This window comes from Anastrepha obliqua, chromosome 5, assembly GCF_027943255.1.
Source record: "Anastrepha obliqua isolate idAnaObli1 chromosome 5, idAnaObli1_1.0, whole genome shotgun sequence".
In the NCBI taxonomy this organism is placed as follows: Eukaryota; Metazoa; Arthropoda; class Insecta; order Diptera; family Tephritidae; genus Anastrepha; species Anastrepha obliqua.
The window spans coordinates 36,283,980-36,301,747 of NC_072896.1; the positions used below are offsets into that span (position 1 = coordinate 36,283,980).

Here is a 17,768-nt window from a genome sequence, read left to right on the forward strand (position 1 = left end):
CCATTATCGAAAATCATTTCATTACATATTTCAAATAGTGCAAACATTGTAATTGCTTTGTGATACAGGGTAATATCCACCCCCATTAAAATCGAGACTGACTTTCCCCGCCACATAAGGAGAGAAGAAAAAATACACGTGCACATACCTACAGTAGTTATGCCTATGCAGTGTTATCTAAAAAAATGTTTTTTTTTTGGTTTTGTTTTTGGGTTTAGTTATCTCTTAATTGTTATCAACAAAGCAATATTTATCTACGCTAATAACACTGCATGATCCGCGTTCAAAGGCGCTTTTCAGTCAAACAAAACATTTTTTTTTTACATTTATTCTGTTATCTAAATATTCTGTGCATACCCTTTACGTTATTTAGTAAACTAATGGCTAATGAAGGCAAAAAGTTGTGCAGTAAACAGCTGTGTTCAATGCATAGTAAATGAAATTAGCTGCGAGTGACAGAGACTATTGAGAAGGAGGTAAATATGTAAGCATGTAGGGGAAAGAGGATGAGAGTAAGCTGAATATTAATAAACAGCTGTGCTTTTTGTGAGTTCGTCAGCTGTTAGTTGCAGTTGTTGTATGTATATAATAGATAAATATGTAGTTGAATAACTAAAGAAAAAAAATACTAATTCTTAAAATTTAACTAAAAATAGTTAGAAAATTAAATATTTGTGTAAAAGATAGAAAAAAAAAGCTGAAATAAGTTGGTTTGCCTTTTTCAATAACAAATCAAGCTTTTAGATGTCGCTGCGTACTAGTAGCTTAATGCCTTAAACGCGCCTTACCGACATTTAGTTTACATTTAAGGTCTAGTGACGACCTTAATTTTTGGATCAATCGATTGTATGTAGAAGTAACTGGGTAAGAATAGACAACCAGTTACTCGTTTTTTGCTTTTGCTTACTTTCCGATGGGATTTTGCGGCTATTGTGTTAATTAAAAAAAAAAAACCGGTACGCTATATTTAACGCTACTTCAAAGAAAGTATAAAATCGGCGGCCCGATTTATTGTGCAGCTAAGTGGCAATTAATTGATTTAGTATCTAAAATAAAATAAAGTCAAATTAACCACCATTTATTTTTTGGTAGCGGGATAAAGTCCAGCGTTAAACACTCGATTTTGCTTATATGTATTTTATTTTTTAAATTCTTTCGAGATTTTTATTTTCTTAATTTATTAGGGAAGGCTGCCCAGATTGTATATTGATAAGTAAAACAAGTTAGACTTTCATTAGCATCAATTGAAGTCTAATAAAAAATCAATAAATTTTCTAAGTGTATGACTCAGTTCGAATGGCGTCAGCAAGTGTGCCTAATTTATGAACGGAATACCGCCTTTCAAGCAAAATCTAAAAAACAAGCATAAAAACATACAAAAATATTCAAAAAAAAAATTGCAAAAAAAATTAAAAAAACACACGGCATGTGCACATATCTGTGAACTTTTGACAAGCCAAATTAAGTGACTTAAGCAGGCGTTGATTTCTAGATTATGAGTTGAGCTTTCACAGCTAAATATTTATGTACTATGTAGCTAAGGCTAGGCATGATTAATGGCTGAGCTGTTACTTTAGCGCTCGCCAATTTAGTGTTGCTTTTATCCATAGAAAGTGCTAAGTCAACATAAGCTGTTTTGTAAGAATCTTCTATGAATAAGTAAAATATTCTATCCGATAAAAATCAGAAATCAAATACAAAAAAGAAAAAGAAACAACAGTTGTTTTGAAACCTAACCACGACAGACGAGGCAGCTTTAAAAATAATTGTAAAAACAATTGTACAACAAAATACCTTCACGTATGCGCGCTGTTAGTTCAAATAAATGACATTTGTTATTTGTTTGTTTCTATCTCAATTATTTGCATAACAATTCAATAAGAAATTATTGAAAAATTATTCAAGAAATTGCTGAAGGTTTTCCTAAACTGACGCATTAACAATTTCTTGTTATTGTAAATTAATAAGTATATATGCATTTATTTTTAGACTTTTAATGCGAATTATTATTATTAGTAAGCAAACCATATTTGCATTATTAATTCAAGCGCATACTCGGGGTTTTAAAAACTCTATGGAACGAAGGTGGGGAAAACATTGCAGTGAATTATTTTAAAATAGTATTTTAATTGAATGGTATGCACTTGCATTTAAAAAATTGCATTTTTATCTTGGTATAGGGTGGCGCAAAATTAATTAACCTATTGTAAGATTTATAATTTTTTCACATTTGTGAACTAACAGCCAAGCAATGGAGCGCGTAAAGGTCAAAGTAAAGATTTCCATCATTGAAAACAATTTTTTCTTTTTATTTAGCAAAAAAGTTATTCAAAAACTGCAATGGATGATTAATTTTGCGCCACCTTGTACTATACATAATAATAGATAGAATATTTAGTAAAATTAGAGCCTGTAATTAACACTAATACACGTACACGAGTCTCGAACGTTTGTCTTAAAAGGTGTGCTGATAATAATAGTTCGCTGGTCGATTGTTCAATCAATTAGTTGGTATTATATAATTTGAAAATAGATTATAAGTAGAAGTGATTTCTACGTTGACGTATTTCTTTATTTGAATTTGCATTTATTATAATAGGTAAGTAATTTCGGAGCCAGAATGAAATAAAAAAATACCTCATGGACTGGGCGGCTGACTGGATAAGTGAAATAATGAGTTAAGTCTGGGTTATAAATACATGAAATAAAAAGCACACAAAATAAATGAAATGAAAGGAAAAAATAAATGAGTTAAAAAGGAAAAATATGGAAAAGGAAAATAGGGAAAATTTATGAAATGGAAAGAAAACATAAATGAATTCAAAAAGGAAAAATAAATGTTTTGAAAAGATAAATTAAATTAAATGAAAAAAATAAATGAATTAAAAAAAGAAAATAAATGAAATAAAAAGAAAAAATAAATTAATTCAAAAAGGAAAAATAAATGTTTTGAAAAGATAAATTAAATTAATATAAATGAAAAAAATAAATGAATTAAAAAGGAAAAATATGAAAAAGGAAAATAGGGAAAATAAATGTTTGAAAAGAAAAAATTAATGAAATGAAAAGAAAATAAATGAGTTCAAAAAGAAAAAAATAAATTAATTAAAAAGAGAAAATAAATGCATTGAAAAGGAAAAATACATGAAATAAAAAGACAATTTTCATGGAAATAATAAAATAAAAAAAATGCTATTTTCCAACTAAATCAGTCGGAATAAAAGACGCAGAAGAAGTGAAAAATTTGTGTTGTATGATTTTCTTAAATAACGGTAGATTATTAAAAAGCGAAATAAAATGAAACAAAAATTGATTAAACCAAAATTTGGAGACGGTAGATTATTAAAAAGCGAAATAAAAAGAAACAAAAGTTAATCAAAACTAAAATTTGGAGAAAAGAAAACAAAAAAAGCTATTTTTGCAATCGTATCAGTAAGAATCAGACTAAAAGCTGCAGAAGAAGTTACAAAATTGAGCTCCACTGCGATTGGGCAAATACAAAAATTACAAAATACAAAATAAAATTAAATAAGGCTAAATTGTAAGTAACTAAATGAAAGAAATATAAAGAAAAACCATGGGATAACACAACTGCATTGACAGAAGTCTGTAAATGCGCATATTAAACCTCGATGAGCCGCGCCTCCAAGACAAAATCAGATTGCCGCGCGAATGCATTTTGTTCATAAGTTTTTGCGCGCAAGTTTTCAGTATCTACACATAAATTTTGCAGTAAGTTATAAGCATAAAATAGTATAAATAATGCATTTAAACATAGCATAAAGCAGAGGAAAAATATTGAAAATTCTCGTGCGCATGCGGATCTCTTAGCACCAGTCAAAGCAAGCAGCGCGCAAGCAAATCGCACGATAAAGTTTTCTAAAAGTTTTTATATTAAAAAAATATATTTATATCTCACTACTTTTTGCAACCATCGCGCAAACAAACACAAAAAAAAGCTCAACTAGTTAACGAAGAATTTCAACAAATTTAACGCCTTTGCACAGGTTCTTTGTTGATTTGTCAGCCACATAATTCGCGTTTCGCATAAAAAACGTAATTTTTATTAATGAATTTCAACGTGAGCGGAATTAATTTATGGCAACATAAAAAATAAAATAAAATAAACAAATGAAGGTATATTGAACACAACAAATATTTTAGTTGGCGTGGCCGATAAAGGAGAATTATGGCAAGATACGCTTGTTGTTTGTAAATAAGTTGGCTGCTAGAAGTGTGCGAAAGTAAAACGAATAGAATGTTGCAAGAGCGATGAAAAAAGAAACAACTCAAAGAGGATGTTTTTTTTTTTGGCAGTTAAGCGATAAAAAATTACCGTGAAGTCAGAAAGAATGCGTGCACGTGCGTTAGCGTTAAATCCACGAATGAATATGTGGTATGTAGGTATATTCACAAATGTGTATGTGTGTGTGTATACGCTTTGTAAATTGTGATACATTATTTTTAAGCGGTTAAAATTATCATTAGACGCCTTGTTGTAAACTAATATTTTACTATAATAGATTGCATTCTTACAATGACAAGTGCCAATTGCATGCCAGCTTTTGTTGTGACACGTGTCCCATATACATCTACATACATACAATTTTTATGCCTATTCGGGCATTGAAACGTCAATGACAGCGTTGTAGCTTTTGTATTTGTAAACAGCATTGCAGCGGTTGCCATATCTGTTTGGTTTCGTGCGTTGCTACCAATCAGTAGTCTCTCATTTCGATGGTCAAAGTGAGCATGAAATAACGTGTTTTCTAATAGTTGTTGTTTCTTAACAGACAATGGCTAACTACTGAGTGCTCAAATACCATTAAAAAGCCTCTTATAAAAAACCATCTAACATTCGGGGGCGGCATACAACTGTAACTCTCTCTCGCTCTATATTTATTCGGAGCGCAAAACATCAAAGGTTAACCGTTAATTGGAGGAGAAGCACGGCCAAGCACATACAAAATATGTATGCGCCAATTACATATATGCATATATGATATTACATACATATGACATGTAAAGTATGTACGGTATTGCATTTGCCAAGTAAAACAAAAACAAGTTCACAGAAAATTACCGCATGCTAACAACAAAATTGTTATGTAAATTATACTAAATTATGATAGATTATACTTATTGTTAGTAATAGTATTTTAAACAATGCTGCCTGTCGCGTGAGTACAAAAACAAAGTTTAATACATACGAGTAGTTCGTTCATGTTGTTTCTTTTTTCACCCAAAATTGTTAGGCAAAAGCGGAAATGTCACTTACACATCCGTCAGCCGTCAGTCGTCAGCTTGCAGTCAAGCACGTCAGCTGTTCGTACGTATGCAATAGGCACGTTAACTTCATACGTCATTGGCACGTCATGTCCTCGCTAAAATGCAAGCACATGCCGGCAAAAAGTAGTATTTTGTGCGATTTGTGTATGCAAAATGCATTTATTAAACAAAAATTTACATTTTCATAATGCACATATTCCAACAAACGGCCGTAATGGCCTTGTGTATAGGTACATATGTGCAGGACAAACAGGCCGAAGGTCTGCGGTTCGATGCCCACTGTGTATATTAAATATCAAAAAAATGCTTTTTTTAATATGTAGCCTTAAAGGCTTATCGCAAAAATCAGCTGCCAGTATAAAAGTATAGGATGACTGGAGACGTGAGACAAATTCGAGACACACACCATAAATTCCAGGAGCAGCTGATAGATGCGCCATACGCTTTGTATTTACAATTTCTGGGGCTGCCACAATAAAACTTTTGAAAAAAATAAACATGTGATGCATATACATATTTGAGTGTATATAAATAACGGCATGTACATACATACATTGTGGTTACACCTCTTTTTTGCGCCACCCAGTGCCTGGTAACGAACGGTAAACTTTTATTGATTGCACGGTGATATGAAATTTGTCAGAAGAATAAACATTGGAAATTTTTAAGGGAGTCACTGACGCGTCAGCGCTAATTGTCGTGTATTATTAGATTTCATGAAAAATTAGTAAGTTTCTGCCAATTTCAAATGTCGTTGTAAGTTGTGAAATGTGGCTATAGTTTGCCTAAGCGATTAGCAGGCCAGTCAAAATCGAGTTTATTTCAATATAATAATTAATTCAGTATTCAACGAATAACCTTGCTGCAATATATGTGCGTCTTATGTATTGTTAGGTTAGGCGGTCACCCATTCAGTCTACTCGCACTTTGTTATACCTTAGAGAGGCCTACAATTTATTTTAAGTCTCTTAAACACAAATTTTTCATTCTGTATGAATTTCTTCATTTCAGTGAATGAAGGAAGGAAAGTAGTTAACGTTTTAGTGGTAACAGTACTAAATATGTGGCAACGACTCCATCCACAACTGGGACATTAAAAGTGCTCGAGTAATTATTCGCTGCGCGCATATTTCAGTTAATATATGCCACATTTTTTAAATTCTTAACATGTTCACAGACTATTTTTTTTTTTTTTGTTTATTTTAACGCTTACATACATTTTTCGCCTTACTTTTGCAGCTTCATAGCATTTTTATTGCATTTTTTTGTTTTTGTGTGTAGCAAAAAGGTTAAACTGTGTTAACAGTGGCTTAATGCTATTTAACATTTATTAATGCTTTATTTAAATTATTTGCATTGACGTCAGCACGCAGCGCTGTTGTCAGCTAAGCATTGTGTTTGTATGGAACCGTTTTGTTGGTATTTTCATCAAATTTCTTTTGTATGGAGTGGTGTATTTGACAAAGCATTTTGTTGGCGGCATACGCTTTGAACACTTTTACCAATCAGTTCACAGTTGTAGAGGTGTAAAATAAAAGAGAGGAAAAGTAGCTGGAGAAGCTGGGGAAGCTAGAAAACCTATGCCAATTCTTTTTAACATTAGTGTTGGAGCAAAAAACAAAAAAACCAAAAAACAAAAACTTTTAAACGAACGCGTCATCACTCGGCAGACCGGTTCAACGTACCTATAGCGATTTGTATTACCTAAGAAACGAATTGTATGCGACTTTTCTAGACAAAGTGACTGGGACTTGTGCTTTTAGCGAGCAACACTAATATAATTAATTTTGTTGTTTTCTTGTTTCTTTTTATTGTTTCTGTTCCCAAAACCAGTTTTAATATTAAAGTAACACTTAACTTTAGTAAAAGAGAGTTGCTGCTCAACACCACTACTACAATCAAGTCAAGCCTCAATTCAAATTGATGTTGCTGTTGCCTGTCAAGCTCGCTATTCTGAATGAGTGTTGTGCAGGAAAAAGTATTGAGCATGAATGTATGTACAGATGTGAAGAACTGTAATTAAAATACACACCTTTAAATTGCTTCAATATGCCATCAGGTTTTCTTTTTTTTTTTTGTTATTTAATAAGATTTGCACTTGAAACAAAATTTTTATAAATTTTTGTATGGTAAATCAAGTGCTTCAGCTACCACGCAGCAGCTTAAGTAATTTAAGCACGTGTAAGTAAATATAGCAAAAGCAAAATATATGAGATCAAATAAAATAAAATATTATTTTACTTAAAGCTACGTATGCCACTATCAAGCGATGCAAAAATGTTTAAGAAATTTAGAAATTTTTTTTGGATTTTTTGTTTGTAAAATTTTTTTTATAAGAGCAATGTATGCCGTGTAGCTGCCTATAAATGCAAAACTTCCATCTAAAAATATCATAGTTTGAGCAATTTATGGTGTGAAATTTTCTAATGGAGTAGGCAGTTCATAAAAAATTTACTATACATATTTGCTAGTAAAGTTTATTTGAAGATTTTTGAAGTAAGAAAAGACGAAGTTTTATGCAGAAATATGCAAATAATATTTTCTTGAAGAAAAAGTATAACAAAAAGTAAGAAAGTAAAATCAAAATTATTTTTGATAGTTTCTTATATTTAAGCATTGATGATAATAAATTTTAATACATGAATTCTGGATTAAAAGAGGCATCAAACCCCAAACAGAGCATCTTGAGATGTAGTGTAACAATTGGCGCTGACACCCCTTTTACTGGACATTTGGCCGAGCTTTTCCTCCTATTTGTGGTCTGCGTCTTGATGTTGTTCCACAAATGGGAAATGTATGCTAGTTGAAGAAATTTATGCTAGATTAAAATAGAGCTGACGAAGGTGATGAGGAACTGATCTGGGATCTGTGGTAACAAGAATGTTGACGATGAGGCGTAGGCTCGGAATAGTGATTTTTTAAATATTTTTTTGCTTTTCTTAAAACTCTTCATCTTCCAACATTTAAACCGCTGTATTCTGTCTTAAGTTCAACGGCCTTAAAATACAATATCAACTTTTTTTTCCGAAAAAATGCAACCTTGCACACCAACGGGTATCAAATTATACACAGGCACTCGTGTAAGTGTACTTCATTCGCGTTTATGCCGCTTGACTTTGATTAGACATTTCTTCAATACCAAAGCGATTTACGACTGCTTATATACAATAACGGACATTAACATAATTACTTGCCACTAAATGGCTTAAGTGATTTTTGCACAGCTTATGTGAATATCTAAGACATATACGATCGTTAAGCGTTCTATGCTGCCTCAGAGGCCTTGTTAAACCTATTAAGTGTTCACCTTCTTTTTGCACTTTAAGCTACACTTTTAACAAAAAGTCAATGTGCTTTGCAAAAAAAAAAAAGAGCCATGTTCAAAATTTATGTAGGTAGTCCAACATGGCGTGAATAAAGCTGATATGAGCGGTTTCACGTGTATGTGGAGAGATCATGAACTTGTGATAGCGGCCAAGTGTGCGAATACATAACAACTGTCAATATGGGCTAAAATGTGAATGTACTACCTTGTTTAACGTTTCAGCCATACAGTTGAGAGCGACCCTCAACCTCAATCTCAAAGGTGCAGCAAACGATTTTGATAAAAAAAAAAAAAAAAAAAAATTATAATAAAAATAAAAAATATATATACATAATTGTATAAAAAATAATCGAGAATAAAAAGAAAAAAGTCATTTAAATTAAGACGCGTAACAATATGAGAGCGCGCCGTCACTGCTAATGTGCGTATTGCCGGAAATACCCGCAATTTGGCAGGAGATAAAAATGCAAGCTGTCAAAATGTTGAAATATATTTATGTGCGCTGATATGATTTTTCGCAATAAAATTTGCATAATTACATATACACGACAATTTATTGCAAAAGTCAATAAACCCCAAGCATAAATGGGCATGAGGGGCACTGCTTTGCCGACCAGCCGACTTACATTTCACGGCTCTCAATACTCGGTCGCACAGCCAACTAACGCCACTTTGTCGCCTGTGGTCAACATGTGATAAATGTCAATTTGCTATAATTAATTGTGTGTATGCACACATGATGTTTGACGTCTGTCAGCGCTTGCTTTACATACCTACGTATGTACATATAGACATACTTTAATTAAATATTTATTTATAAGGGATTTTTAATGAAAAAGTATTTTGAGAAGACAAAAAAAAAATAATAATTGTAGACTTGACATGCATACAAAAAATATATTTTATTACATCACTTGCCCCATACACTCTGTGTCAATAAATCTTAGCCAGAATACCAATAGCTGTGACAAATTTATGCTCGTTTTTTACAACTATCAACTTATAACTCAATTGTTGGTGTTTTGAGATCTGGTAAATCGGCGCACACCGGCTTACTTTTGTGTAATTAAATATGCATGCATGTAATGATTTTTTATTATTTATTTTGTTTGTTTGCGTCTATGTCAATGACATTACGTAAATGTGACGGCGAATTGACGACGACGGCGGCGAGCATGGATTTGTAATGTTGTCAGCAATTTGATATTTCAATGAATGAATTGTGTTATGTATTGTGGTGACTATTTTTAATTGATTTGTCATAGATACAGTGTTTCGATGACTTTAGCTTTTGTTTTGGCTTTCTATGATGAGCCAGCATACATACATACATATAATGAGTAGCATTGCTATAAATAACTGACAGTAATTGACAATTGAATTGTCAAAGCCTATTAGTGTTGTGTTTTTTCATATATGAAATTGTGTCAAAGCAATTTTAGCTGATTGGCTGGGTGCGAAGAAATTAAAACAAAAAATCATAATAAAAAAGAAAAATTAAAAATAAAAAAAAATTAAAAAAATATTAAAAAAATATTACAAATATAAAAAAATTTAAAACAAATTTAAAAAAATGTAAAAAATAAAATCAAAACAAAAAAATTATAAAAAAGAAAATTAAAAATTAAAGCAAAAATATTAAAAAACAAAATTAAAAAAAAATTAAAAAGATTCATAAATACATTCAAATTAAAATTTGAAAAATTCGAGCCCAGAAGCACACTCAGGCTAAGACGCCCCTTGTATTTAAAACTCTGGAGAGTGAAAGGGAGAAAAGTTAAGGACGAAAGGATGCTCTCCTTTAACCTAAAGGAGAGAGGGAGAATTTTCCAGATTCTTTGGTAAATCTGAAAATATCCTCTAGTTTGAGGGAACGAATATTACACATTCTCGTGACATCGGAACCCAAAGTTGCTCTAAATTTTTTTTATTTCACCATACAAAACGAGTGAAAATTCATGGTGAGATATAATTCCCCATCGTTTCAGCTTCTATGCAATGCATATTTTTTCCGGTATATGAATTTGAGTTACCACCAAGGCTCAAAAATACCTACTGCTAACATTGCAAGCGTAATTGGACACTGTGTGGCCATTTCCTAACTTACTAGCTCAAATTTATCCAACCTTGTTTGCTCAAAAGTAGTCAGCGCTCATTAACACGTTGACTGCCGCGCCGGCACCCATTGCCCGGCGCATGGCTTTTCAATGGCGCCGCGCCGGGCAATGGGTGCCGGCGCATTGTTTTTGGTGTGGTGGTGATGCACACTTGCGGCGCTGTGTGATAACCAGCAAATTTCGCTCGGCAGTCAACGTGTTAAAGATTCCCAAACAAAAAAAAAAAAAACAAAATAAAATAAAAAAAAATTAACAAGTAAAAAATAGATAAATAAAAAAAAATGGAAAAATAAAAAAAAATCAATAACATGCCATGTAAAGTAACAAGCGATTGAAATCAGTATAAAATTGAGCAGACATTTTTGTAAGTAAATTCAAATATTTTAATCATACGCGTACGCGATATTATAATTCCGTGGGTGCTATTAAAAAATAATCTTGATAATGTGTCGCCAACGTAGCTATTCGCAAAATGTGTTACTTAACGGCCACCACCACCAAAGCGCACATTTTTCACTAATTGCATTTAACCTTAAGTTTATCAATTGAAAAAAATGTTATAAATAGAACAGCTAAAATGTCATAAATGTCAACGAAATCCAGCAATGCAATCGAAATTATTTCTATTCAAAACTACTGTGCTATTATAACAAAAAATTTGAATGAAATATTTAATAAAAAAAAATGTAGCTGCAGTGCCCAAGAAAGCAAAAATTTTTTCTATGCAAAATATTAAAGGAAACCTTTGTTGTTAGGAGCGTTCGATACTCGTATGTAGCCGCTATGCGCATACAAATATTTAGACACGTAATTTATGAAGGTAGAAATATTTTAAAAATATAATTTTTATGGCTGTTTTAATTACTGTCAACTTTACTCGATGATAACCTCGCTTCGTTGCGTGATCCCTTAGTTTTGTGCGGCAAACTTTTCACTTCGACGCGCTCCCACGAGTTTAGAATGTGACAGGAAATTTGTTTGCTATGCTATTTTTATTTAATTTTTTTTCTTAATAAGTTTTTAATAATGCAGTATCGAAAGCCCGTTATTAGTGTGCATCAGGCGCTTCAAGTGAAATGCTATCTTGCAGTCTGCATGGGAGCGTGAAAAATGAGCTAAGCAAATGGGATGCGATCAGATAATAAAAATGTAATTTAGTCTACTTTGCTCTGGAATGTCGCCGCCGGTCATGCCTTTATTGTTAACAATTATTTGCATGCACATGCATACAAGGTGGCGCAAAATTAATCAATCAGTTTTGTTTTTTAAGAATTTTTGTATTAAATAAAAAAAAACATTTTGAGTGATGGAAATCTTTATTTTGCATTTTATGCGCTCTATTTGTATACAAGTATCAATTGTATGATTGACTAATCTTCCGATAGGGTGATTAATTTTGCGCCAGATTTGATTGACAAACGACGCCATTTGCAAAAATTATAAATCCTCCGATAGAGTGATTAATTTTGCGCCACCTTGTACTTCATATTTTTGTTATTTTTTTTTTACATTATTGGTGTTGTAATAGACATTCCTGATGTATAAGTAAATATTTGCACCTAAATATTTGAAATAAATTTTACATGCATTAGTAATCCTGTGGGAATTGCAATAATTAACAAACAGCTGGACTGACGGCCTTGTGTGAATGGTTTTGAAATCACTTGTTTCAACAAAACATCACTGTGCAAATAAAGTCAGTAATAAGCTAGACACATACCTAAAGTTCCAAAGAATGTGTGTGTGTGCGTGTGTGGGGAAGAGTATACACCAATATTTGAAGTGACGTTATTAGTAGGAGAAAGTGTTGGATTTTGAGTACTTAGAATGACTTAAAATAAAGGCAGAGAAGTAATTTTTATGAGCGGCGATTTTCCTGCTGATCAATTCCCCTTCAAGATGCCCCTTAAGAGGAATAAGTACAAAGTGGCCCAAAATTAATCATCCACCTTAGTTTTTGAATAACTTTTTTACTGATAAAAAAAAAATGATTGTGAGTAACGGACTCATTTATTTTGCGCTTTAAGCGCCATTGGTGCTTGTCTGTTATACTGACGCAAAATTAATCAATGAATTTTGTTTTTGAATAGCGTTTTTACTAATTAAAACAAAAAACAAACATGATTTACTTGTCTTGAAAAATAAAAATATGTCTAAAATCCAATTATGTCAGATTATAAATCTTCCAAAAGGGTGATTAAGTTTGCGCCTTCTTGCTTAAGTGAAAAATAAAAATATGTTTAAATCCAATTATGTCAATAAAAAAATCTCAAAAACCTATTAAAATTACAATATATTGAATGAATTGTATTTATGTTACTTTGGTAGCTGCCCTTTTACAACATCTAAATTATCATATCTCATATTTTTTTCTTGCTTTTTTCACTCCTCTTGGCTGCAAGGGCGCCTCATCTGATTCACTCACCAATAGTGGCTTTCATTCGCAATTATCCACACTTTCTTCTCTTTTTTTTTGCTTCTTTTTTTCATCATTTATGCATAGCAGTAATCGCCACCGCCATTCGCCTTCAACAAAGAGCACCGCCCAGTACAAGAGAAAACCGGATATCCGCATACAGTAGGTTCTGTTTTTATGCGGTAGATACGTTCCGCAAGAAACAGCATAAAGAAAAAACAGCATAAAAAAAGCTACTAGTTCTATAGTAAAACTATAGATACGTTTCAAATGCTAAAACCGCATAAATCTGAAATAATCGCATAAAAAAGGGCACTAGTCCCATATTATTACTATAGATACGTTCCATAGACCGCATGAATCTGAAATAATTAAATAAAATCGCATAAACAAAATATTGTATCTTTGAAAATTATATCTTTATACATATATCTTCCATACTTGTAGGGTTAGCATTTCTGATGCAATCTGTGATGAGTTTTTGCTTAGCTGGTTTAGAATCTTGTTTATATGTACAATTCCCCATAGGTCGACATGCATTTTGTAATTAAAAAAAAAACCGCACTATTTCAAAACCGCATAAAAAAAAGCCGCATAAAAACAGAACCTACTGTATTTGATGAATAAATGCGGACACACATAAATTTCTTTTAGTATACCAATTGACGTCACTACAAAAACTAACTTTTTGACAAGTGTTAAGCGAATTTGTAAAGTAAGCCAAAGAAGAAAAAAATAGAAAATAAAAGAACACAACTATTATTGCATAGAAGCCATTCATGCTTTCGTTTTACGTCTTTGAATTAAAAATGAGTCGAATATTTTATGTATTAGTACAATATCGGGCCAGTCAATGGGAGTAGGAAAGAAAGCAAATAAAGTAACAATACCGAGAAATAATGCAAAGCAAAAAAAAGCAACAAACAATTTGAAAAATTGCAGAAATAAAAAAAGGTAGTAACTGTGAAATACTGAAGAAAATTAAAGAGCGAAGAAAGACGTGCAAAAATTACAAAAAAACTAGAGAAATTTAAAAAAAAAGAAAAAAAAACTACGTGATGATTTTGATGAAGGTAAGAAGATGAGTCAGAAATTAAGATAATGAAATTAATGAAAGGTTGAGCCTACTGCTGTAGCTCCAAATAGCTTTAAGATTTATGTTGTAAGCTAATTTTAAGTAACAAAATAACAAAAAAAAAAATTAATGGCTGTTTGAAGCGAAAAGAAGGCACTTAAAAAATTTCACAAATGACTAAGAAAAGATGCGAAAAATGACAGCTAAATAATTTTTGTGAGAGAATTTTTTTGAAAACTGCGTAAGAAATTCGAAGCGAACTTGGTACAATTTTCAAAAAGTTGAGACATGAAAAGAAAAACGACTGCTAGGTAATCTCGTTGAAGGAAACAAGGTGCGTAATGCAAAAATAATATGAAAAAACTCCTTTGGAAAAGTGCTACAGAAATCCAGAGCGAACGAAAAAAAACGAAGAAATATTTGAAGATTAAGAAAAAAATGCGGGTAAAGGCGAAATTGGGTGAAAAGTTATTGAAAATATAAAGGAAAAATTATTGAAAATCTCGAGAATAAGGGATAATAAAAAAAAATAGACAGAAAACGAAAAAATATTTGAAGGTTATGAAAATTTGAATGAAAACAAAAATGCGAGTAAAGGAGAGATCATATGACAAGTGTTTGAAAATATATAGAAACAATTATTGAAAATCTCAAAAATAACGGATAATCAAAAAAAAAAAGACACAAAACGAACGAAAAAATATTTGAAAATTAAGAAAAAATTTAAATGAAAGCAAAAATGTGATTAAAAGTAATTGAAAATATAAAGAAAAAACTATTGGAAAATCTTAATAATGAGGGATTATCATAAAAAAAAAAACATAAAACGAAAAAGAACGAAAAAATATTTGAATGAAAGCAAAAGCAAGGAGAGATTATATGAAAAGTTATTGAAAATATAAAGAAAAAATTATTGAAAATCTCAAGAATAAGTGATAATCATAAAAAAAGAAACAAATAAGTACAGGCAGGAAATTTCAGTGAAGGTAACAGATGAATAAGAAAATAATAGAATGAAAAAAAAAAAATAAAAATACATAAATAAATGAAAAATATTTCTACAATAATATATTTAAAATTCAACTAAAAAAAAAATAATAATATAATAATATTATAAAAAAACTAAGATAAAAAAAATACTAAAAGTTTTAAGAAAAGAAAATAATTAAAAGAAAATCACAAGTAAGTTATTTCTGTGAAGTTAACAATCTTCGTAAAATAATAATAAAAAGAAAAACATGAAAATTATTTCTAAAATATTTAAAATTCAACTAATAACAAAAAAATAAAAGATTTCTAAGATATTTAGAATTCAATTAAGAATATAAAAAAAACTTTAATATAAAAAGGGTACTAAAAATTTTAGGAAAACTAATAATATTAAAAAACAAAAATTAAGATAAAAAAGCTACTAAAATTTTAGGAACAGGAAATAATTAAAAGAAATTTACAGGTAAGTTGATTCAGTGAAGTTAACAGTATGAGTAAGATTATAATAGAATGAATTGAAAGTAAAAAAACTAAAAACATTATTTTAAAAATTAAAACAACTACTAATTTTTTCGATAACAAGGATAAATAATAAAAACCATAAGTCTGAAATTGTAGTGAAAGCAATTCACTTTTCCAAATCAATAATGATTTTATTATTCAATAAATAAAAAAAGCAAATAATTTGAAAAAATTATTAAAACTAAAATTAAAAAGCTAATACGCAAAACTAATGAACAAAAAACCACAGGTGAGTAATTCTTGCAAGGCGAAAATTAAACGGATTAAAAATAAACGAACTTGCACACCACCTATCTTAAGATAAAAGCAAATACATATGCGCACTGAAATTTGAAAAAGCGCAGTTATTAAAAACATTACACCTACATTTGCACAAAAATACGATTTGAAAAATGTAGTCATGAAAACAGACGGTAGGTGATTAATTGTTGTAAATAAACAAACAAGTAAAGAAAAAAAAAAACAAAAGCGCGCCTAACAAAAAGAAAAGTGCAAAACAAGATACAAATGTTAACACCTTGAATAAATCAAAACGAAAGAAACACTTCGAAACAAAGCCAAAATAAATTCTAAAAGAAACATCAAAAACAAGCCATTGTTAACACCTTGAAAAAATAACAAACAATTTGAAAAAGTGTAGATATCGGGCTATCTGGCAAATCGTAAACATTTGCACCGCAAACTGACAAAACTACTTCAGCGAACGGTATATTTCGTATCGGAAATAAATCGAGAAAAGCCACATATGTATGTGCATACATACATACATATAAGCACAGACAGGGCGTTGACTGCGCCATTTACATTTAATGAACTTATCATATGAATTTTAATATTACCCACATGCTAAAGTCCATATGTAACAAATTTTAAATTTTATTTTCATTCACAAGGCTTGTGCCGTGAGGTTGACGATAAAGGGAATATCAGATTACAGACTGAGTGCCGACTGATTGTACATATTTGTTTAATGTATACTTATAGTATTTGCATATGACTTAAACGAATTGAAAATATGTTTTTGGCGTATTTTTTTAATTTTAAGGAATGTGTTATGTCAACAATTCATATATGTACTATGTGCGCTACTTGAATTTCTCTCTTATTTAAATAAATAGATAATGCCGAAATAATTTTGCTCTAGTTATTAATATTGATACAAAAAATTTAAAAATATACAAAGTAAAAAAAAATTATATATACAGATCATTCTGCATCGCCCTAATAATTGTCCATCTCAGTTATACTTGAATTTAACACATCATAGTTTTTACTCACCTCATTATTATTATTGTTGCTAAGGCAATTTTGCATTTGCTGTACATTATCCACATTGTTGTTACAAGTACTGTGCTGCATTGCGCCACTCTCACTAACGTTAGCTCTACTTGTTGTTGTACTATTTGCTCTACTACTGCTATCCAATGCAATTAATTTCCATAGTTGTCGCAAACCAATATTATCCACGCAAGAGAACCGCAGTTTCTCAGTTGACCAAGCCATGGCGGCGGCGGCTACAGTAACTGCGGCAGCGGCCTGTGTGGTCGTCGTTGTCGACGTATGATGACGTGAATGCAAATGGCGGTGGTGGTGGTGGTTTTGATGATGATGACTTTTGTGCTGATAGTGGTGTGCTGTAGTTGTTGCTGTTTGTGTAGCGTGTTGTTGCAGCAGTGTAGAAGTCATAGTTTCCATATACAGTTCGAAGGGGAAAATTGCGAAAAAAATTCTCTTTTTGTGCTAATATATACATACATAAAACTGTTTTATGTTTGATGTTCACTTCACCGTTTATTGGCTTTTTGTTAGTGTTTTTTTGTTTTTCAGATCTGGTTACTTTTTAAGTTTTCACTTGTTAGTTAAGCTTTGAACACTTTTTGTAAACTACTTTCCACATAGTTTCTTACAATGCACTATTTTGCTTTACAATTTTCTATGTTTTAAACAATAAGTCACTTTTATTGCTGCTGTCGTTCACTATGGCAACAAGTAACCGGTTTTACAAGTTTTCACTTTAAAATTGTAGCTTATATT

The 17,768-nt window shown here is 31.1% G+C and overlaps 1 protein-coding gene across 1 annotated transcript in view; it reads right to left on the reverse strand.

Moving 5' to 3' along the window:
- The window catches only part of LOC129248208 (inositol-trisphosphate 3-kinase homolog), a 28,763-nt gene extending 11,211 nt beyond the window's left edge, over positions 1 to 17,552 (reverse strand). Inside the window, exon 1 of the mRNA XM_054887673.1 lies at positions 16,995 to 17,552. Coding sequence (XP_054743648.1) covers positions 16,995 to 17,429 — 435 coding nt within the window. The 5' untranslated portion in view covers positions 17,430 to 17,552. The remainder of the gene's footprint in view (positions 1 to 16,994) is intronic.
- Between the last annotated feature and the right edge of the window lie 216 nt (positions 17,553 to 17,768).